Source organism: Ips typographus, linkage group LG7 (genome assembly GCF_016097725.1).
Source record: "Ips typographus isolate SLU linkage group LG7, UJ_Ityp_2.0, whole genome shotgun sequence".
In the NCBI taxonomy this organism is placed as follows: domain Eukaryota; kingdom Metazoa; phylum Arthropoda; class Insecta; order Coleoptera; family Curculionidae; genus Ips; species Ips typographus.
In genome coordinates this window covers 6,703,218-6,727,632 of record NC_138428.1, presented here as the reverse complement: position 1 = coordinate 6,727,632, position 24,415 = coordinate 6,703,218, and the positions used below count along the sequence as shown (strand labels likewise).

The window sequence follows — 24,415 nt, the reverse complement described above, 5'->3', positions numbered from 1 at the left end:
TTCTCACTCAAAGTGAGTTTTACCAGCGATTTGGTCATTGACTCTCATTCCAAACTGTGTTTTACCTATTCAAACTTTGACACCGCTTTTCTCCCTGACTGTACTAAATTTTATTAGGGTTTTTTCAGTTTATATAACAGGAAATTTAATGAGGATTTCAAAAATGTACTGAACACAGTCATTTTCTCACTCAAACTGAGTTTTACCAGCGATTTGGTCCTTGACTGTCATTCCAAACTAGCTATTCAAACTTTAACACCGCTTTTCTCCCAGACTGTACTAAATTTTATTAGGGTTTTTTTAGGTTATATAACAGGAAATTTAATGAGGATTTCAAAAATGTACTAAACACAGTCATTTTCTCACTCAAAGTGAGTTTTACCAGCGATTTGGTCAATGACTCTCATTCCAAACTGTGTTTTAGCTATTCAAACTTTGACACCGCTTTTCTCCCTGACTGTACTAAATTTTATTAGGGTTTTGTTAGGTTATATAACAGGAAATTTAATGAGGATTCCAAAAATGTACTGAACAAAGTCATTTTCTCACTCAAAGTGAGTTTTACCAGCGATTTGGTCCTTGACTGTCATTCCAAACTGTGTTTTAGCTATTCAAACTTTGACACCGCTTTTCTCCCTGACTGTACTAAATTTTATTAGGGTTTTTTTAGGTTATATAACAGGAAATTTAATGAGGATTCCGAAAATGTACTGAACACAGTCATTTTCTCACTCAAACTGAGTTTTACCAGCGATTTGGTCCTTGACTGTCATTCCAAACTGTGTTTTAGCTATTCAAACTTTGACACCGCTTTTCTCCCTGACTGTACTAAATTTTATTAGGGTTTTGTTAGGTTATATAACAGGAAATTTAATGAGGATTCCAAAAATGTACTGAACAAAGTCATTTTCTCACTCAAAGTGAGTTTTACCAGCGATTTGGTCCTTGACTGTCATTCCAAACTGTGTTTTAGCTATTCAAACTTTGACACCGCTTTTCTCCCTGACTGTACTAAATTTTATTAGGGTTTTTTTTAGGTTATATAACAGGAAATTTAATGAGGATTCCAAAAATGTACTGAACAGTCATTTTCTCACTCAAAGTGAGTTTTACCAGCGATTTGGTCCTTGACTGTCATTCCAAACTGTGTTTTAGCTATTCAAACTTTGACACCGCTTTTCTCCCTGACTGTACTAAATTTTATTAGGGTTTTTTCAGGTTATATAACAGGAAATTTAATGAGGATTCCAAAAATGTACTGAACAAAGTCATTTTCTCACTCAAAGTGAGTTTTACCAGCGATTTGGTCCTTGACTGTCATTCCAAACTGTGTTTTAGCTATTCAAACTTTGACACCGCTTTTCTCCCTGACTGTACTAAATTTTATTAGGGTTTTTCCAGGTTATATAACAGGAAATTTAATGAGAATTCCAAATTCCAGTCAGGAAGAAAAGTGGTGTCAAAATTTGAACTGCCAAACCACAACTTGAACGGATAGTCAGCGACAAAATCGCCTGTAAAACCCTTTTAGATTTAGAAAATGACGTGTTTTATGGTGACCATTTGACTTGGTTATTTTGACAGTTACAGAGTGATTCAGAATACCAATTTGTAACCCTTAAAACCCTCTTTTGACCACCCTGTTTATAGTAGCGCACATTTCTGCTGTTTTGGCATAAATTGGTGGTCTCCAGAGAACATAAAAGTCTAGTCGGTGTTTATTTTAGTTTGAGGTTATAATTTATTTACTTTTGACAGATGACAGTTACTGACATTAAGGAGGTTCGCCGACTAGACTTTTTTTGAATTTTATGTCTTTGTCTCGCGCACGCGATTATAGATCATTATTAATGTTTCTCTGTCAGTCATCAAAATGATGACGTAGTGAGCAAAAAAATAACTTCCAATTGATAAACTCTGCCTTTCCACTTTCGAGTCCTATAGCGTGCCCTGACAGGCCCCAAAAAAAGTTTCAAACCAGAGCACAAAGGCCCCGGAAGTTACACCGAAACTCTGAAAGAGCCTATTTGAATGCCGTCTTAATGGCAATTTAAATGGAATAAAAAAAGTCGCAAGACGGAATTTAAATAGAGGAATCTTCGTTGTAAATCGCTTAAAATAACGGTTTGGCGTAAACCAAGTAAAATTGTCAAACCGCAAACTTAAATGAAATAATAAAAAAGTTTTATTTAAGAGAATAAATAAAGTTTAAAGAAAATTTTATCATCTGTAAACGTAAAGAGTGAGTAGAAATGTGCTAAAATTACTTGCACTGAATATTTTGCACTGAATAGTCGCCTGATGTAGATATTCCCCAAAAAGTTTAAAGATAAACAACCGGTCCCAATGATTGAGTATCATTATTGTTTTAAGAGTTACATACGGAAAGATAAACGGGACTCATGGAAAAGGTTCTGCGTAAGGGTAACCGACACGGCCGCAAGTGAAGTGTCAGTGTTGAGTGTTTGGATCTAACCCTACTTAGGGACTCGTAAGCGCGTAATCATTTTCATTTATTAGTTATTGCTTTGTCGAAGAAACGAATCATACCAGTTAAAATCGTCAATTAATCGTATCCTAACGAAAGAAGTGAAACCAAGAACCAGTGGGTCGGAAATAATCAACTTTCCACACAAATTCAACAAAAATCAAACCAAACCAAAGAAATAGTGAAACCTGCAAAGGTCAAATGAGCTTTAACCAATTTAAATCATTCAAATTTTCAATTCGCGTATGTCCGCGTCCAGTCCGAACTAAGTGGAATGTGGAATTCAGACGAGGAGTCAGAGATGTGCTCTTTTGGCACTCCTCTTCAACCTGTATTCAGAGCAAATCTTTACCAAAGCCCTCGAAAATTAAGAGGGTGGAATACCAGTTAACGGAATTCCACTGAACAATTTGCGCTCTGCGGACGATACAGTACTTCTCGCCGAAAACATATGTCCCCTACTCGGAGAAATAGATTGAAACCATTTTTAATGACCAAAGAGACGAAATAACTTCAAACACACAAAATTAAACTGGATCGTCTATTTTAAAAGAAGAAGCGCAAGTAGCATTTAAGTCAGCAAAAGATGGGAAAGCTCCTGGCCCTGACGATCTACGAGCAGATGTGCTTAAGCTGACTGCACAGCAATATTTGGGTCCTGTGACAATCCTTTTTAATAAGGTCTATGAAACAGGAATAATACCACAAAAGTGGCTGCGGTTTTCGTTTGTCGCGATTCCGAAGAAGCGGAATGCTAAGAAATGCGACCGTACAATCAATCAACCAACGTAGAATTTATAAGAAGCTGGAAGAAAATATCGTCGATACTGTTTGGGTTTAGAAACGGAAGTGGTACGAAGGAAGTCTTGTTTGCCTACAATGTCTTGATGCAGCGGTGTATTGATGTCAACCAAAAGGTCTACCTGCTTTATTGACTATAACAAAGCGTTTGATAAAATGAGACACAAACTACTAATAGAAGCTCTGAAACAGTTAATAATTGAATTGAATAATTGTGAACCTGTATTTAAACCAAACCAACAACCAAAGCAGTGGAAATCAAACGAGGAGTCAGACAAGGTTCTGTTCTTTCGTCACTCCTCTTCAACCACTAAAACCATCGAAAATGAAGAGGGTGGAATACGAGTTAACGACATTTCATCTAACAATTTGCGCTAACATGTTGAATAACATCAGTACATCTTGTAGAGAATATGGTCTAACACTCAACGCTAAGAAGACCAAACACGTGATTGTTACCAAAACGGAAGTGCCAAATGAGGATCTCTACGTGGAAGGCGAAAAGCTGGAAAAGAGACTACTTGGGAACAAGTGACAACTTTTCTGTGGACTATTGTTCAGAAACAGAGAAGGCCCGTGCATCTTTCATGGGGATCAAGAAGCTGCTCTGTAGTCGCGATCTGAGCATGGACCTAAGAACTCGGATGCTCAAATGCCCGGTACTTCTGTATGGTGTGGAGCCTTGGACCCTAAACGTATATTGGAAGCTTTCGAGATATGGACAAACCGTAGGATGTTGAGAATATCATGGAAGAACAGAGAAGGGCGTGGAGAACTTACATGAAGTAAACTGCAATATCTCGGGCACGTTATGAGAGGTATGAGGTTCTTCAATTCATAATCCAGGGAAGGAGGTCTGTTGGAAGGAGAATAATATCCTGACTTAGAAACTTACGAGAGTGGTTCGGCGTCACGTCCTCCAACCTATTCAAAGCCGCAGTTTCCAACGAAAGTATAGCAATGAGGATAGCCAACATCCGATGTGGAGATGGTCCTGCTAGGTCTATCCTGCTGCAAAAAGTTCAGGAAACCTCTTAATTCCACACCGTTGCAGAATATTCAAAGGATGTCTAATTTGAGGATTTGTGTCAATTTGTGGCAACAAGTAAGTGTCTTGTATCTCCCAAAGGTGGACAGGACGCTGGACCACACACCTAAATCATACAGATCAATAAGTCTATTGACCAACCTGGCTCTGGAAGTTCATAGAGAATAACGAGACTGATATAGCCACTTTCCTGGATATAAAAGGGGCTTTCAACCGTGCCTCAACAGATTATTTTGAAAGAGCGCTGGAAAGGAGAGGAGCTGCTTGGTAAATCTGCAAATGGATAAAAACCAGTTTAGAAAACAGAACAATAATAGCAATTTTGAGAAACCAGTATGAGGACAGTAATGCGGGAAGGAATCCCACAAGGGGGTGTCCTATCGCCATTACTATGGGCCATACTGGTGAAGAAAGCTGTCGGCGGAAAGCCTAGGATGCGCAGACGATCTAACGATTGTAGTACGAGGCAAAGTTGCCAGTACTCTTTCAGAGAGAATCCAAATGGCACTCAATGGTGCAAAGGCGAAAAGCTATCAGTTAACCCAAATAAGAAAGTGGTTGTTCCATTTACTAGACAAAGGGTCCACACAGGGATGAAACCATTACTGGTAAATAGGCAAGAAATAACTTTTTCCAAAAGAGTAAAGTATCAGTCACTCATCATCCAGAGATGGAGTTACATGCCTGATGACACCAACAACCAGAAACACGTGTCGCCGGGTTATCATGCTTGTTCCTTTCTGCTTCATGTTTTTTGCGGGAACTACTCCTCTGGTATTTATTAAAACCGCGTGAACATTTCTTCTTGATTTCTTGTTTCTCACGTCCTTGATCTTCAAACATTTTTTCTTGCATCTTGAATTGTACGTTTAATTAATTATTTCCGGTTGGTTAGACATAATTTGCTTATGGCTGCGTGACGTCTCACCGTGAAAAAAATCCGCCTTACATCATAAAATTTTCATAATAAAGTGAATTTTTATATCCGCAAAATAATGGGAACCTTATCTCTTAATGTTTGGTGTTTTCTTCGTGACGTCCCTTCTTTCATTATTTTAACAGGACCTTATCTTTTAATGACTTTTAGGGCCTAATCTTAAAGAACAAACGATGTTCCTTAATAATTTAATGTAATTTCACTAGTGGTGGGTTCATTGTGTCTCAGTATAATAAGTTAAGTTAAAAAAAGTGTTGTTTTTTTCCAGTAAGCCAGCACATTTATTTATCAGTGCTGTAAGTGTACTACTGCACTGATATGCGTGTGATAATCAGTACATTAGTGGGGTGGAGTAACTGGGTTCTAAAACCACACGTGATGAAGTGGCTATCATCATCAATTGACCAATTTTGTCCATTGCTGGACGTAGATTTTTCCATCTTTGTTGATACTGTGCTACCTCTATCCAGTTGGGTTTTATCTCCGTGATGTCGTCGGTCCATCTGGTTGGTGGATGGTTTGTCCATTATTTTCTGTTCAGATCAAAACCTTCTACTCGTTTAGTTCGATTATTTTAGGTTTCCGTTTGGAGGCGGGTTAATGATCCACCTTCTCTGCCACTACAGGTTGATGTCAAAAGGTATGTTGTTCAGGGCACTTCTTTCCCAAAAAGGATTCCTGGACTTAAGCATCTTGGTCAGAATCTGTGAGTGGTGGATTGGTTGGTAGTTGTGGTTTAGCCATGATCATGTTATATTCCCGAAGGGTTGGAGCAATTCTTCTTAGATTGGCAGGCTGGATGTTAGAGAGAGTAGGAAGCCAGAGGGCATTGGTGGGCTTCAGCGAACCTGAAATGGTTCCCATAGCCCGGTTAAGCTGTGCGTCGACTAGATTTGTATACTTGCTAGCGGCCCACACAGGTGCATAGTACTCAGCCGTCCAGTAAACAAAAATACGGAGATCCGCAGACGCAATCCAGGTTGTCCCCGCCAGCTTGTTGATGATGCTTACTCGGGTGCTGGTCACGATCAAGGGTAATCGCAGGTAATCGCGCATTTAGTGTGTCTTCCAGTTCGCTGAATGTGCTGGCCTGTGCTAAGAGGTCTGTGTCATCCGCGTACTGAAACTTTTAGGCTCTTGAATGCAATGCTTACTTTTTCTTCCTTTGTGGTTGACTTTTAGTGTGCGGTTGCTCAGTATGTTCCATATAAGTCTGGCCACCTTTGTGCACGAGACTACTCTAGAGAATTTGAACCCCAGTCCATACAAATGGGATCCTGTCTATTAGCGTTACACCCAACATCGACTTCTCCATCTGCTCCAGTGGCTATACACTGCAGTTATTAGGCCAATAATTTGTAACGTTTCTCGTGTCTTATAGGCTGGAGCTAGGATGGACAATAGACTGGTACAGGAATGCTGGGAAGACTTTAACAAAGCGGCAGAACAGAAAGAGGTAAATTTAGTGTGAATTCCGGCGCATCTGGGTTTCATGGGTAACCAGTGGGCCGATACATTTCAAAGAGTAACTCGAGAAGTGACTGCCGAACCTCACATAGTTTGAAGTAACATACTGGTAACTAGCGGTTTAAATGACTGGCAGAGGCGTGGGCAACGGCAAAAGAATGCAGACAAGCTCGAGCTTTGATTGGTCTCTCCAGCCAACATCCAAATAGTTCGGGTTCTTTGGGGATCTCCTATTAAAAGGCTACCACTGGTGGTCAATAAAGAGGCTTTTCTAGGGGCCTTCACACTCTCCTGCAAGAAACTGTCTTCCTTGGAATGGAGGAGACAGATCCTTGCCTTCGTCAGGGAGACGGGACGACTGGTTGGGGAAGGTGTAGAGCGGTGAGGTGGGGAGGGATAGATGGAGGGGAATGGCAAAAAGACATTTAAGGCTTACCGTCGCATCTATATCAGCTCCCTCCTCTTTCCTACCACTACTACTACTCATTAAATGCTCGTTGAATAATATTGTGACGAATAGAAATTCGTATTATTTGAAAATTATAAATTCATTAAATTAAAGCAGATAGTGCACGTAGTGCATTATGCCTACTTTTAGCGGGCGACAAATCATCACCGCTGCTATGCAGACGGTCGGAGACAGTCAGAAGACTCCGTTTCGTGCCACACCATGTAGTCGTCCCTAATTCTACAACACCAGGTTTGTAAATTACAAACCCTCCAGAAAGCTACCCTCATCGTTTAACAAATATAAGTACGATCTATCTAATTATTGTAGTATTTTGTTTGACAAGAAAAGCACATATTCGTAATATATGCGGAAAATCAGACAAAACAGGGATGACGTAACAATGTAACAAAACTAACCGTAAAACTGACAGGTAAATATATTAAATGTGACGTTTGTTTCTTCAGTGGTTACATTTAAAACATTGTCCTATCTATTACGTTGTTTCTTCATCCCATTGTTGCGTCAATTTTTTTTTACTTCAATTTCAATCTCACAAAAGTATCAAAACCAATATACTTACCAACAAATTTAATGTCGTATTCGATATTGATGATTACGAAATGGCGATTCGCTTTGGTTACTTTTTTTCGACTATGCAGGATTATTCAACGGCCAATTTAATTTCCACGCTATTAAACAGATGTCGTCACCAGCTAATGAAAAACCTCCATACGTTCTCTGGCGGTTCTATTGAAAAAAGGATTAAAAAAACGTGTTTGCCATTGGCTCAAATTAACGAATCACGACAAAACGCGGTGGAAAAATTGTCACATATACGAAAATCCTGGAAAATTGGTTTTCGATGCATTTTCAGATTTGTGGATTATTCTTTTCTGGTTTGGAATAATTGTTGAAAAGATGCACAAAAACGTAACTAATACTTGGTGGGAGAATTGAAATCAAATTGAAAGTACATGGTGTCAAATTATTGTTAATGAGAGTAATTTTAGTTGAATTTAACTTTAAGTTTAACTTTCATAAATTTCCCTTCTTAAATTTGGAAATTACAGAGCGTTAAAAGTGACTGCACCAAAACAAAGTTAATAGTTTGAACGGAAATTTTGAAAACTCACCACAAATTCAGGTTTAATGTTAGAAGCTTATCTGTTCTCATATCTCCGCTCCTAGAATGAAGAAGAAGTCCCCCTCGTTAATACCCGAGAATATGCACCAATTTGAGCAAGAATTAGAAGTGAATCTAGATCCACTCCCAAGCGGAAACACAAATTTGTCTAGCGCGGATGAAATGTGGCAAAGCTTCAAAGCAACTTTGACACAAAGAACGGGTATTACAGCAATTCAACGCACAAACAAATGTAAAAAAACAAACAGTGGATGACCGATAAAACTTGGAACATGGTACAAAGAAGAAAGAATCTTAGAAAGGCAGGTATAAATACTGAAGAACAGAGAACTGAGTATAAAGATTTAAACAGAGAAATACAACGACTGACGAGAAGAGAGAAGAGCCAACATTTACAGAACATTTGTTTTGACATAGAAAAGTTCTCTAAGAATAATGAATCGCGTGAACTATTTAAATGTATTAAAGAGATCACAAGAGAATTCAGACCCAAATCGTGGTCGATAGAGGACGAGAATGGAACAGTGGTAACTGGAATAGAAAACGACATCCAAGTTTGGCGACAACATTGTATGAATCTATACAAAGAAGTAGAACCTGAACAACAGCCTGAAACTTCGCTTTCAATCAAGGATATGCAGCAGGAGCCCGACATCTTAAGAAGTGAAGAAGAACATGCGATTCTAGGAGAAGATGACATCAATGCAGATATGCTGAAAATCTGTAACAGGGTTTGGCAGACGGGACAGTGGCCAACCGACTGGTGCACCTCTACTCTCATACCGCTGCATAAAAAAGGATCCAGTAAAAAATGCAATCATTATAGAACTATAGCACTGATTTCTCATCCAAGCTAGGTCATGCTCAGGATCCTGTTGCAGAGACTTAGAAATTTTTTAGAATGTCAAATACCACAAGAACAGGCCGGTTTTGTGAGGGGAAAGGGTACGAGAGACCAGATTATGAATGTGCGGCAAATCATTGAAAAAACACGGAAATAGGGCAAAACTGCATACTTGTGTATCCTGGATTACAGCAAGGCTTTTGATTGTGTCAACTGGAGACGACTTTGGGATGTCCTGTCGCAGATGGGGACTCCGCGACATCTGATTCACCTAAACTAAAAGAACTATAAAACAATAACATAACACTAATGAAGAGGGATGGAAGAACCTCTGAACCTTTCAACGTGGAACGTGGTGTACGGCAGGGTTGTGTTCTGTCACCATTATTGTTTAACGTATATGGAGAATATATCATAAAGAAAGCCTTGGACGGCTGGGAAGGAGGAGTTGTCATAGGTGGCAGAAGGATGGGTAATCTCCACTACGCTGATGACACTACACTTATCGCCAAAGATGAGCAGGAAATGTCGAGTTTTATTGAGCGAGCGAACCGTCAGAAAACGAAACTTATGTTAATAGATCGCACGCACAGCATGGAAGAAATGCCTAACATTAAAGATGTCGAGAACGTGGAGGAAATAACTTATCTAGGTGCCCACATCAGCAAAAATGGCGGATCAAGTCAAGAAATCGGAAGAAGGATAGCTCTTGCCAAAACAGCCGTGACCAAACTCAACAAAATTTGGAAAGATCGGCATATAACAACCACAACAAAATGCAAATTAGTAAACACCCTCGTTTTTCCAATTGCGCTATACGCAGTAGAGTCCTGGATCTTAAAAGCCACAGACATCGCCAAGTTGGATGCGTTTGAGATGTAGGTCTGGAGAAGACTACTAAGGATCGAAGAATTAGCAGCAGAATACTCGAGTTAATAGTAAAAATTTCAGACCTCTGACTTGAAGCGTTTCTGGGATATTTAGTAAAAACTACTAAAATTAAGAGTCAAGTTTGATGCCCTCTAGCGGCCAAACAGGGCAACTTAAGCGTGTCTGCTCAGGGTCACGTGATTTATTAGCTTTCTGTTATCACGGGATGCGTATATGCAGAATGTTTCAAATAAGTGAGTTATTCACGATTTTCTAGAATAGTGCACGAAAATTTAGCCCAAATTAGAAATTTATGGGCCTGTTTCGGAGATGAACTTGAAATTATGTCAACTTTGATAGTTTTGAGTGCTTGGCACCCTTCATAAATTACATTTTGACAAATGACACTCCATTTTTGTATCATAAACCTGAATGAACTTAAGCGGTAAAAGTCAATTTTAAAAATTCAAAATTTTTCTCTAAAAAAACTCAAAAGGTTACACCTAGAGTCCGGATTAAAAAGCACAAAAGTCGAGAAAAATGTAAAATTCTTTAGAAGCACGGAAGATTTTAGACTGTTTTGAAAACTTTCAAAAGTTTTTTGAACTACTTGAGAGCATTTGGAATGTTTTTGGACTGTTTAAACAGCATATTGAAAGTTCTGGAATGCTTTAGAGGCAATTGGAATCTATTACACGGTTAACAAAATTTTTTGGAAGCTTCTAAACTGCTTTAATATCTTCTGGGAGCTTGTAGACTAGTTTAAAAGCATTTGGAATCTTTTAGACTGTTCTAAATGCTTTTGGAAGCTTCTAGACTGTTTTGAAAGAGTTCCGACTGCTTTAGAAGCATTTTGGAGTTTCTGTAGTGTTTTGAAATCTTCTTAGACTACTTTAGGAGCATTGAAGATTCTGGACTGCTTTTAAGACATGTGAATTTCACCTTTTGGAAGCTTTGAAACTGCTCTAGAAGCATACGGAAGTTTTAAGACTGCCTTGAAATTTTTGAAGAGCTTCTAGACTAGTAGAAGTTTGTTTGGAAGCCTTTAGAGTGTTCTAAAAGCTTTTGGAAGCTTCTAGACTATTTTGGAAGCCTTTAGACTGCTTGAGAAGCATTTTGGAGTTTCTGTAGTGTTTTAAAACCTTTTTAGACTAATTTAGGAGCATTTGGAAGGTGTTCGGACAGTTTAAAGAGCCTTGAAGGTTCTGAACTGCCTTTGAGGCATTTGAAACCACCTTGTAGAGGGTTTTAGAAACTTTTGAAACCTATTAAACTGCTTTAGAAGCATACGGATGCTTTTAGACTATTCTAAATGCTGTTGGAAGCTTCTAGACAGTTTTGAAAGACTTCCGACTGCTTTAGAAGCATTTTGGAGTTTCTGTAGTGTTTTGAAATCTTCTTAGACTACTTTAGGAGCATTGAAGATTCTGGATTGCTTTTAAGACATGTGAATTTCAACTTTTGGAAGCTTTGAAACTGCTCTAGAAGCATACGGAAGTTTTAAGACTGCCTTGAAATTTTTGAATAGCTTCTAGACTAGTTGAAGTTTGTTTGGAAGACTTTAGACTGTTTTAAAAGCTTTTAGAAGCTTCTAGACTAATTTGGAAGCCTTTAGACTGCTTGAGAAGCATTTTGGAGTTTCTGTAGTGTTTTAAAACCTTTTTAGACTAATTTAGGAGCATTTGGAAGGTGTTCGGACAGTTTAAAGGGCCTTGAAGATTCTGGACTCCCTTTAAGGCATGTGAAACCACCTTGTAGAGGGTTTTAGAAACTTTTGAAACCTGTTAAACTGCTTTAGAAGCATACGGATGCTTTTAGACTATTCTAAATGCTGTTGGAAGCTTCTAGACAGTTTTGAAAGACTTCCGACTGCTTTAGAAGCATTTTGGAGTTTCTGTAGTGTTTTGAAATCTTCTTAGACTACTTTAGGAGCATTGAAGATTCTGGACTGCTTTTAAGACATGTGAATTTCACCTTTTGGAAGCTTTGAAACTGCTCTGGAAGCATACGGAAGTTTTAAGACTGTCTTGAAATTTTTGAATAGCTTCTAGACTAGTTGAAGTTTGTTTGGAAGACTTTAGACTGTTTTGAAAGCTTTTAGAAGCTTCTAGACTATTTTGGAAGCCTTTAGACTGCTTGAGAAGCATTTTGGAGTTTCTGTAGTGTTTTAAAACCTTTTTAGACTAATTTAGGAGCATTTGGAAGGTGTTCGGATAGTTTAAAGAGCCTTGAAGGTTCTGAACTGCCTTTGAGGCATTTGAAACCACCTTGTAGAGGGTTTTAGAAACTTTTGAAACCTGTTAAACTGCTTTAGAAGCATACGGATGCTTTTAGACTATTCTAAATGCTGTTGGAAGCTTCTAGACAGTTTTGAAAGACTTCCGACTGCTTTAGAAGCATTTTGGAGTTTCTGTAGTGTTTTGAAATCTTCTTAGACTACTTTAGGAGCATTGAAGATTCTGGACTGCTTTTAAGACATGTGAATTTCACCTTTTGGAAGCTTTGAAACTGCTCTGGAAGCATACGGAAGTTTTAAGACTGCCTTGAAATTTTTGAATAGCTTCTAGACTAGTTGAAGTTTGTTTGGAAGACTTTAGACTGTTTTAAAAGCTTTTAGAAGCTTCTAGACTAATTTGGAAGGCTTTAGATTGCTTGAGAAGCATTTTGGAGTTTCTGTAGTGTTTTAAAACCTTTTTAGACTAATTTAGGAGCATTTGGAAGTTGTTCGGACAGTTTAAAGGGCCTTGAAGATTCTGGACTCCCTTTGAGGCATGTGAAACCACCTTGTAGAGGGTTTTAGAAACTTTTGAAACCTGTTAAACTGCTTTAGAAGCATACGGATGCTTTTAGACTGTTCTAAATGCTTTTGGAAGCTTCTAGACAGTTTTGAAAGACTTCCGACTGCTTTAGAAGCATTTTGGAGTTTCTGTAGTGTTTTGAAATCTTCTTCGACTACTTTAGGAGCATTGAAGGTTCTCGATTGTCTTTAAGACATGTGAATTTGAACTTTTGGAAGCTTTGAAACTGCTCTAGAAGCATACGGAAGCTTTAAGACTGCCTTGAAATTTTTGAAGAGCTTCTAGACTAGTAGAAGTTTGTTTGGAAGCCTTCAGAGTGTTCTAAAAGCTTTTGGAAGCTTCTAGACTATTTTGGAAGGCTTTAGACTACTTGAGAAGCATTTTGGAGTTTCTGTAGTGTTTTAAAACCTTTTTAGACTAATTTAGGAGCATTTGGAAGGTGTTTGGACAGTTTAAAGAGCCTTGAAGGTTCTGAACTGCCTTTGAGGCATTTGAAACCACCTTGTAGAGGGTTTTATAAACTTCTGAAACCTATTAAACTGCTTTAGAAGCATACGGATGCTTTTAGACTATTCTAAATGCTGTTGGAAGCTTCTAGACAGTTTTGAAAGACTTCCGACTGCTTTAGAAGCATTTTGGAGCTTCTGTAGTGTTTTGAAATCTTCTTAGACTACTTTAGGACCATTGAAGGTTCTGGATTGCCTTTAAGACATGTGAATTTGAACTTTTGGAAGCTTTGAAACTGCTCTAGAAGCATACGGAAGCTTTAAGACTGCCTTAAAATTTTTTAATAGCTTTAGACTAGTTGAAGTTTGTTTGGAAGCCTTCAGAGTGTTCTAAAAGCATTTGGAAGCTTCTAGACTATTTTGGAAGGCTTTAGACTGCTTGAGAAGCATTTTGGAGTTTCTGTAGTGTTTTAAAACCTTTTTAGACTAATTTAGGAGCATTTGGAAGGTGTTTGGACAGTTTAAAGAGGCTTGAAGGTTCTGGACTGCCTTTAAGGCATTTGAAACCTTGTAGACGGTTTTATAAACTTTTGAAAGCTGTTAAACTGCTTTAGAAGCATACGGATGCTTTTAGACTGTTCTAAATGCTTTTGGAAGCTTCTAGACAGTTTTGAAAGACTTCCGACTGCTTTAGAAGCATTTTGGAGTTTCTGTAGTGTTTTGAAATCTTCTTAGACTACTTTAGGAGCATTGAAGGTTCTCGATTGTCTTTAAGACATGTGAATTTGAACTTTTGGAAGCTTTGAAACTGCTCTAGAAGCATACGGAAGCTTTAAGACTGCCTTGAAATTTTTGAAGAGCTTCTAGACTAGTAGAAGTTTGTTTGGAAGCCTTCAGAGTGTTCTAAAAGCTTTTGGAAGCTTCTAGACTATTTTGGAAGGCTTTAGACTACTTGAGAAGCATTTTGGAGTTTCTGTAGTGTTTTAAAACCTTTTTAGACTAATTTAGGAGCATTTGGAAGGTGTTTGGACAGTTTAAAGAGCCTTGAAGGTTCTGAACTGCCTTTGAGGCATTTGAAACCACCTTGTAGAGGGTTTTATAAACTTCTGAAACCTATTAAACTGCTTTAGAAGCATACGGATGCTTTTAGACTGTTCTAAATGCTTTTGGAAGCTTCTAGACAGTTTTGAAAGACTTCCGACTGCTTTAGAAGCATTTTGGAGTTTCTGTAGTGTTTTGAAATCTTCTTCGACTACTTTAGGAGCATTGAAGGTTCTCGATTGTCTTTAAGACATGTGAATTTGAACTTTTGGAAGCTTTGAAACTGCTCTAGAAGCATACGGAAGCTTTAAGACTGCCTTGAAATTTTTGAAGAGCTTCTAGACTAGTAGAAGTTTGTTTGGAAGCCTTCAGAGTGTTCTAAAAGCTTTTGGAAGCTTCTAGACTATTTTGGAAGGCTTTAGACTACTTGAGAAGCATTTTGGAGTTTCTGTAGTGTTTTAAAACCTTTTTAGACTAATTTAGGAGCATTTGGAAGGTGTTTGGACAGTTTAAAGAGCCTTGAAGGTTCTGAACTGCCTTTGAGGCATTTGAAACCACCTTGTAGAGGGTTTTATAAACTTCTGAAACCTATTAAACTGCTTTAGAAGCATACGGATGCTTTTAGACTATTCTAAATGCTGTTGGAAGCTTCTAGACAGTTTTGAAAGACTTCCGACTGCTTTAGAAGCATTTTGGAGCTTCTGTAGTGTTTTGAAATCTTCTTAGACTACTTTAGGACCATTGAAGGTTCTGGATTGCCTTTAAGACATGTGAATTTGAACTTTTGGAAGCTTTGAAACTGCTCTAGAAGCATACGGAAGCTTTAAGACTGCCTTAAAATTTTTTAATAGCTTTAGACTAGTTGAAGTTTGTTTGGAAGCCTTCAGAGTGTTCTAAAAGCATTTGGAAGCTTCTAGACTATTTTGGAAGGCTTTAGACTGCTTGAGAAGCATTTTGGAGTTTCTGTAGTGTTTTAAAACCTTTTTAGACTAATTTAGGAGCATTTGGAAGGTGTTTGGACAGTTTAAAGAGGCTTGAAGGTTCTGGACTGCCTTTAAGGCATTTGAAACCTTGTAGACGGTTTTATAAACTTTTGAAAGCTGTTAAACTGCTTTAGAAGCATACGGATGCTTTTAGACTGTTCTAAATGCTTTTGGAAGCTTCTAGACAGTTTTGAAAGACTTCCGACTGCTTTAGAAGCATTTTGGAGTTTCTGTAGTGTTTTGAAATCTTCTTAGACTACTTTAGGAGCATTGAAGGTTCTCGATTGTCTTTAAGACATGTGAATTTGAACTTTTGGAAGCTTTGAAACTGCTCTAGAAGCATACGGAAGCTTTAAGACTGCCTTAAATTTTTTTAATAGCTTTAGACTAGTTGAAGTTTGTTTGGAAGCCTTCAGAGTGTTCTAAAAGCTTTTGGAAGCTTCTAGACTATTTTGGAAGGCTTTAGACTGCTTGAGAAGCATTTTGGAGTTTCTGTAGTGTTTTAAAACCTTTTTAGACTACTTTAGGAGCATTTGGAACGTGTTTTCGGAAGCATTTGAGAGCTTCTAGGTAAATTGAAAAGCATTTGGAAGCTTTTAGAAGCTTCTAGGCTGCTTTGTAAGCTTTGCAAGGCATTTTAGAGGTTTTATAGAGTTTTGGAATGTTTTTAAATTTTTTTGATCAAATTATTTTGATTAAATTTTCTGGTCAGTTCAAATTTGTAAATTGATACTTATACATCTTGCAACATGTTTTTGTCGTTCAGATGCTTTCAATATCTCAATATAGCAATTTTTTGTCAAAGCAGTTATTAGTTTAGTTTATTTTTAAAAAGTTGAAAAGCTTGTTTTGTATAAAACTAGTTAAACCATGCAAAAATTGCCGTAAATAAGCACGAAAAGGAGAAAAAAGAATCAACAAAATCTGTCAAAATGACGTTACACCCTTTAACTTATTTGACAATTCTAGTTTTTAATTTTTCAAGATCAAACGGTGTCTGATACCGAAAAAGTGCTTTAAATATAAAAGTTGCATGCCATCGATATGCGTTTGTGGTAAATATTTGAGATCTCTAACTGCAGGCGTTTTTGAGATATTTAGCAAAAACTACAGAAAACACAGGTCAAATTCAACGCCTCCTAGCGGCCAAACGGGGTAACTAAGCCGTGCCCGCTCGACGTCACATGATAGCCCCAATCATTATCTTTCTTCTATTATACGGTGTGTATATTATAGAACGTTTCATATAAGCGAGTTATTCGCGATTTTCTGAGAAAGTGCACGAAAATTTTGCTCAGTTTAGTGCTTTTTGCTCGATTAGTTAGTTTAATAAATCACCCTGTATGTACAAAATGTATATTGTTTCCAAGATAATAGGGCCATTGCACACTTTTTTTATTTTGTTAAGTTGATTATATCTTATTAAAGTATGGTTGAATTTTGTAATTTTACGACACCGGACACACAGTTTTGAAAATACTGAAAAAAACCCATCATCAGGGTTTTCTTGGGAAGGTTCCTATGAACTTTTTTCCTTATTTGAATTCCATGAACCTCATAGAGTATTGTTATTTCGGGACACCGTGTGTATGTTAATATTGTTGCCACATCCCTAATATGCTCTAAAAAATTCCCGGTGTCTCATCTCCACGACTACACCTCAATTTATGTTTGCATGCAAAGAATGGCAAATATTTCCACAGTCATCCTATTCCCGTACATATAATTGTGTACAAAGCCCTTTTCGTTGGATTAAAGTTGCACACGTGCGATTTTACTTGAAAAGCGAATATTCGGCATTGCTGAAAATGTTTTGCTCAGTTTCCGCTTTACGAATTCGTTTCATGTGTTGATTTACAAAAGCTTAGTGCTGCTACAGAATAGTTTGTCTAGTTTAATTTAAAAATTAAATACAAAACAATATTAAGTAAGGAATTGTAATAAATTTGAAAATAAAGCGATTTTCTTCCTATTAATTAGTTGTCAACTTAAAAATTGTCTCGGAAACGGTGAAAATCAAGTAGGAAGCTTTGGATATTTTCCGGACAAATTGAAAGACCTGTCTTAAAAATTTGCTTAGAAAGCAGTAAAAACATTGAAAAACGGTTAAAATTGGCTTGAAAGGCTTAAAAATTGCCTTTGCAACCATTTTTCATGATTTTCAAACAACCTGAAAGACTTTAGTCTAGAAAAGTTACTTGAAAACTATTAGAATTGGCTGGAGAGGCTTAAAAACTGCCTTTATAGTCTGAAAAACTACTTTTTCCAAAATTTTTGATTACAAATTCACTCATTTAAATCTTGAAAATTGACTTGGACACCAAAAAGTGACTCTGAACCAATGAAAAATGACATCAAAAGCTGAAATATAAGACAAATTTTAATATTTTAGTCTTGAAATTCGTCTTAAATATTGGTCTTAATCCATGCTTCATGAAAATTGACTTAAATACTAACTTTTCAAGTTTTCTTTACTTAATTTTCTTAGAACTCTGGTTTAATAAAGTTTTAGATATAGCAGACTTAAAAAACAATTTTTACATTCTCTCTAGGATTAAAAATGTCATTTCAAGCTTTGTCACTATTAAATTGACTACTAGACACCTCAGAGCTAAAAATTCGAGCATTTCTTAAAAATCTAGACTGTTTTTAGTGCTTTAAGACTGTTTTCAGCCTGAAAAGCGAGTTTTAAGGCTTTTCACAATTTTCACAGGCCTGAAAGCCAGTTTGTATACTGTCCATAGTCTTAAAAATGTCATTTCAAGCTTCTTTACAATTAAAGTGACTTCTAGAGCATTTCTAGGAACTTCGGACTGTTTTTAGAGCTTTAAAACTGAAAAATCGAGTTTAATACTATTTATAATAGAAAAAGTCAAGTTTCAGACTCTTCAGTAATGAAAGTAAAAAATTTTGGCACTAAATGCTACGATATTAGTCTTGAACACTAATTTTTAGAAATGAATTAGTCCGAAAATTTTATTTGTACTGTTTTTATTGTTTAATTGAATTCTAGACTTGTTTTAGTCACACTTTCAACGTTCAAGCATTTTTCTGTCCTAGGTAAGTTCAATTTTGACCATAAATGTCTCGGAAAATCAATTGATCATCAAATCAAGTTTACGCAGTTAGAAAAATATACCGAGTGTCATATTCTAGAAAGCAATTAAACGAAATACACAAAATCGAGCCTGTCGTGTGTACTCGTTTATTTGAAACATTCTGTATATAACAAAAGATAGCTAATGATCGGGGCTATCACGTGACGTCGAGCGGTCATGGCTAAGTTGTCCCGTTTGTCCGCTAGGGGGCGCCAAAGTTGATCTTTGTTTTTTGTAGTTTTTGCTAAATATCTCAAGAACGCTTTCAACTTTTCCTTAAAAGAGTGGTTCTTTCAATTTTTTTTACAAAAAAATTTTGAATTTTTAAAATTTACTTTTACGTCCTAAATTCTTTCAAGTTAACGATATAAAAATGACCTAAAGTGTCATTTGCCAAAATGTAATTTTTTAAAGATGCCACGCACTGGAAACTGTAAAAATTTACATAATTTCTGGGTCATCTTCGAAATAGTGCTACTTAGAGCAAAATGAACGTCAGATTCGTGTTCCTCAGGTTGAAATTGTTTAAAAAGTTCACTTCGATCGAGCAATATTCAATATGGCCGCGTTTGGTATAGTACGCCCAAAAATGTCTAATTGAAACTAAGTGCACTTTTCCCAAAAATTGTGAATAACTCACTTAGTTGAAGCATTCTGTATATACATACCGTATAACAGAAGAAAGCTAATTAATGGGGCTATCACGTGACGTCAAGCGAGTATGGCTAGATTGCCCCGTTTGGCCGCTAGGAGGCGTTAAAGTTGACCTTTTTGTTTTTTGTAGTTTTTGCTAAATATCTCAAGAACTCTTCACGTTAGAGGACTGAATTTTTTTACCAAAAACGCACCTCGATGAGATGCAACTTTTACCTTCTATACAATTTTTTGATACCAGGCACCATTTGACCTTGAAGACATTTTCTCAAATATTCTGTGGGTACCAACCAAAGAAAATTTTGAAAAACTTTAGTTTTTAATTTTTCAAAGTCACGAGGTGCATGGTAAAAAAATGTGTGTAATAAAAGTTGCGAGCATCGAGGTGCGTTTGTGGTAATAAATTCAGACCTCTAACTTGAAGCGTTTCTAAGATATTAAAGAAAAATTACGAAAAAATATAGTTTGACGCCCTCTAGCGGCGAAACGGGCCAACTTGGGCATGTCCGCTTGACGTCACGTGATAGGCCCATTAATTAGCTTTCTTTTGTTATACGGTGTGTATATATAGAATGTTTCAAATAAGCGATTTATTCACGATTTTTGGGAAAAGTCCACGAAATAGTCCAAAAAATAGGTTTCATAAGCTTAAAGTTGACTATTAACTCAGTTCCAGTTAAAAACTGACACTTTTCCTTAAATTAGGATATTTCTAGAACCAGAACAGTTACCGTCCCCATTTTTTGTGAAAATTGTATGGAATTAAATACTGAATAACATCCAAAATTCACTTTACTCCTTTAATAGGTTTCATAAGCTTAAAGTTGACTATTATCTGAGTTCCAGTTAAAAACTCAAATTTTTTCTTAAATTAGGATATTTTGAGAACCAGAACAGTTACCGACGCTATTTTTTGTGAAAATTGTATGGAATTAAATGGTGAATAACATCCAAAATTCACTTTATTCCTTTAATAGGTTTCATAAGCTTAAAGTTGACTATTATCTGAGTTCCAGTTAAAAACTCACATTTTTTCTTAAACTAGGATATTTCCAGAACCAGAACAGTTACCGTCGCCATTTTTTGTGAAAATTGTATGGAATTAAATGGTGAATAACATCCAAAATTCACTTTATTCCTTTAATAGGTTTCATAAGCTTAAAGTTGACTATTATCTGAGTTCCAGTTAAAAACTCACATTTTTTCTTAAATTAGGACATTTTCAGAACCAGAACAGTTACCGTCGCCATTTTTTGTGAAAATTGTATGGAATTAAATGCTGAATAACATCCAAAATTCACTTTACTCCTTTAATAGGTTTTATAAACTTAAAGTTGACTATTATCTGAGTACCAGTTAAAAACTCACTTTTTTCCTTAAATTAGGATATTTCCAGAACCAGACAGTTACCCTCGCTATTTTTTGTGAAAATTGTATGGAATTAAATGGTGAATAACATCCAAAATTCACTTTACTCCTTTAATAGGTTTTATAAGCTTAAAGTTGACTATTATCTGAGTTCCACTTAAAAACTCACATGTTTCCATAAATTAGGATATTTCCAGAACCAGAACAGTTACCGTCCCCATTTTTTGTGAAAATTGTAGGATTTCAGGAAAACGAAGCTTTTTAAAGGCAAAACGAATAAAATTTTACGGTTTAAACGTTTAGTTTTAAGGTGCAAACATTGCTAATGTTAATTACACATAATTTTTACGTTTCAGAACATCCTGGATAAGTTCAATCCGGGAGCAAGGCAAATGATCAACGCAGGCAAAGCGTACCTGAAAGCTTTACACAGTAAGTTGATTTTTGTTTGTTTACCTAATTTTAATGTTTAAATGGAAAAGCATACTAAAATGCGATCACGTTACAAGTTTAATGTAATTGTTAAGTTATTATAAAATCTTAAGAAGGAAAATTACAAATTGAATTTAAGTTTAACACAAAACCTAATAAGGTTTCAAAGTGATGATAGAAAAAGAGAAAAGAGTTTTCAAATTTGTCTAAGATTATTCGACAGATTTTCGATTGTGTCATATAAAACACTACTAAAAGAAGAAAAATATCTACAATATTTAAATTGTTTATTGATTTAGTTTTAATAACTTGAATCACTAAAAACTTGATAAAAATTGGTGAAACTGTAAAATTTTTCGTCCTGTCAACAGCGTTATAGGTGTCCATAACAAAAATTGTAAATTTCAAAAATGTAATTTTTCAAATATGCTCGAAACAATGCGTTGTTAGCGAAGACCAGTCACGTAGTAAATTTAAAACAAGACTGAAAGCAATAAATTTTACATGCAACAGTTTATCATCGACCGATGAAACATAAAAACTTGAAAAGACCGATTTATCAAAATGACATTTTAGAATAAAGGAAAAGACGAAACAGTGATAAATAACTTCAAATCCTGTTAGAAACACGACGTTTTGATTTAAACGTAAACTGAAGTTGTACTTATAATTTAAATAAATATGTTATAGTGTGTCTCATAACGATTAAAATACAGTATGTCCAGAATAAGGAGGTACAATTTAGAGATATTGAAAACGGTTAGAAAGTAAAGATTTGGTTAAATGGGTTGAAAAGTACCTAAAAATGACAAATAAAATTCATCTCGAAAATGGTACCAGTTAGCGTCATTTTGACACCGGATTTGAGTTTCTGAGGTCCAAATTAGTCTAGAAAGGGATTTCATTCAGATAGAAGCCAATATGGTGCTTTGCCCTAATGCAGAGCTGCAAAAAAAGGAAAATTGACACAACTTGGGTGCACTTTACCATAAAATCGTTAATAACTCGTTCATTTGAGACATTCTGTAGAGACACATCAGAGAACCGTAGATAACCACTGAATGGAGCTATCACGTGACATTAAACGGACGCGGCTAAGTTGTCCCGTTTGGCCGCTAGATGGCGTCAAATTTCGTCATTTAATTTCATACTTTTTTGTAAATATCTCGAAAACCGTTTAATTTACAAACTTGACATTTTGATCATAAACGTATTTCCACAGAACGCAACTTTTATCATCTATACAATTTTCTTATAAAATGCATAGTTTGACTGCGAAAAAATAAAAACTGATTTTTTCCAATTTTTTCTAGGGACACCAAGGGAGCAAATTTTCGAAACAAAAATCAAAATTTTCAAATTTACTTTGACCGAGTAAATGTCTTTGGGTTGATGATTGAAAAGTGGCGTCAGGTGCCAAAGAGCTATTACGACCGTTCTAAGGAAGCCACGCCCTAAAAAGTACCTAAAAATGACATATCAAGGTCATCTCCAAAATGGTACCGGTTAGCGTCATTTTGACACCGGATTTGAGTTTCTGAGGTCCAAATTAGTCTATAAAGGGATTTCATTGCGATAGAAGCCAATATGGTGCTTTACAAGGTACCCTAATCTAAAGCTACAAAAAACAGAAAATTTGACACAATTTTAGTGCACTTTACCATAAAATCATTAATAACTCGTTTATTTGAAACATTCAGTAGAGACACATCAGAGAACCGTAGATAACCACTGAATGGAGCTATCACGTGACATTAAACGGACCCGGCTAAGTTGTCCCGTTTGGCCGCTAGATGGCGCTAAAATTAGTCATTTAATTTCGTACTTTTTTGTAAATATCTCGAAAACCGTTCAATTTACAAACTTGACATTTTGATCATAAACGTATTTCCACAGAACGAAACTTTTATCATCTATACAATTTTCTTATACAATGCATAGTTTGACTGCAAAAAAATAAAAACTGTTTTTTTTCCAATTTTTTCTAGGGCAACCATGGCAAATTTTCGAAAAAAAAATCAAAATTTTGAAATTTACTTTGACCGAGTAAATCTCTTTCGGTTGATGATAGAAAAGTGGCGCCAGGTGCCAAAGAGCTATTACGACCGTTCTAAGGGAGCCACGCCCTGAAAAGTACCTAAAAATGACATATCAAGGTCAAATCCAAAATGGTACCAATTAGTGTTATTCTGACACCAGATTTGAGTTTCTGAGGTCCAAATTAGTCTAAAACAAAAAAATTTATTGATGTACTCCCAATATGGTGCTTTACAAGGTACCCTAAGCTAAAGCTGCAAAAAACAGAACATTTGACACAATTTTGGTGGACTTTACCATAAAATCGCTAATAACTCATTTAATTGAAACATTCAGTAGAAATGTATTCTAGAACCGTATATAGACAATGAATGGGGCTATCACGTGAGATGGAGCAGGCACGGCTAAGTTATCCCGTTTGGCCGCTAGATGGCGTCAAAGTTGGTCATTTAATTTCGTACTTTTAACCGTTTAATTACTATACTAACTTTTAACATCTATACAATTTTCTTATACAATGAAACGTTTGAGGGTGAAAAATTAAAAACTGAAATTATCTAATTTTTTCTACTGGAATTTTCACCTAGAACATTTTCAAAAAAAATCATAAATTTCTTTATTTAACTTTTTTTCATTTCTTTATTAACCTTTGGATGAACAGTTGAATTAAAAAAGGTAATTAAAAAATATCAAAAAATCAGAGTAAAACGCAATTAAGACGAACATTTTGAGCTTTTTACAGCCGCTGAAACTCCAAAAATGGCGGAGATACGCAATTTTCAAAGTTTTGGTGCAATTTCAAAAAAAAAGTAAAATAGTCGTGTATCTTGGAAACGGTTAGAGTTACGGAAATTTTGCAAAGGACCAAAAATGTTAAAAATTGCTTTCAGTTTCCAAAGAACTAGCTTTAGAACGGGGTAAATCCGGTCACAACTGGCAGAGCGTTACTTTCAAATTTAACTGTTCTTTTTTTGTTTCTTGGACACCCTGTATATGTTAAATCGTCATACGGTTAGCACGAAGTGCAAGAGCATTTCAAGATAAACATTTTGAGCTTTTTACAGCCGCTGAAACTCCAAAAATGGCAGTGATACGCAGTTTTCAAAATTTTAATGCGATTTCTAAAAAAAAAGCAAAATAGTCGAATATCTCGGAAACTGTGCAAAGGACCAAAAATGTTAAAAATTGCTTTCAGTTTCCAAAGGCCTAGTTTTACACCTACTTAGAACCTGGTAAATGCGGTCACAACTGGCAGTTACTTTTAAATTTTAATTTTTTTTTGAACACGCTGTATATGTTAAATTGTCATACAGTTAACACGAAGTAAAAGAGCAGTTTAAGATGAACATTTTGAGCTTTTTGCAGCCGCCGAAACTCTAAAAATGGCAGAGACAGGAAATTTTCAAAATTTTGATGCATTTTCTGAAAAAAAGTAAAATAGTCGAATATCTCGGAAACGGTTAAAGTTAGCAGAATTTTGCAAAGAGGTTTTTAACTACAGTTAAAAG

General features: G+C 36.1%; 1 protein-coding gene across 2 annotated transcripts in view; it reads left to right on the top strand.

Annotated features, from left to right (window-relative positions):
• IRSp53 (Insulin receptor substrate 53 kDa) overlaps positions 1-24,415 on the top strand; it is a 229,710-nt gene that overhangs the window by 116,257 nt on the left and 89,038 nt on the right. For both annotated transcript variants that reach the window (XM_081983487.1, XM_081983486.1), the window contains exon 3: positions 20,795-20,870. In XM_081983487.1, coding sequence (XP_081839613.1) covers positions 20,795-20,870 — 76 coding nt within the window. The remainder of the gene's footprint in view (positions 1-20,794; positions 20,871-24,415) is intronic.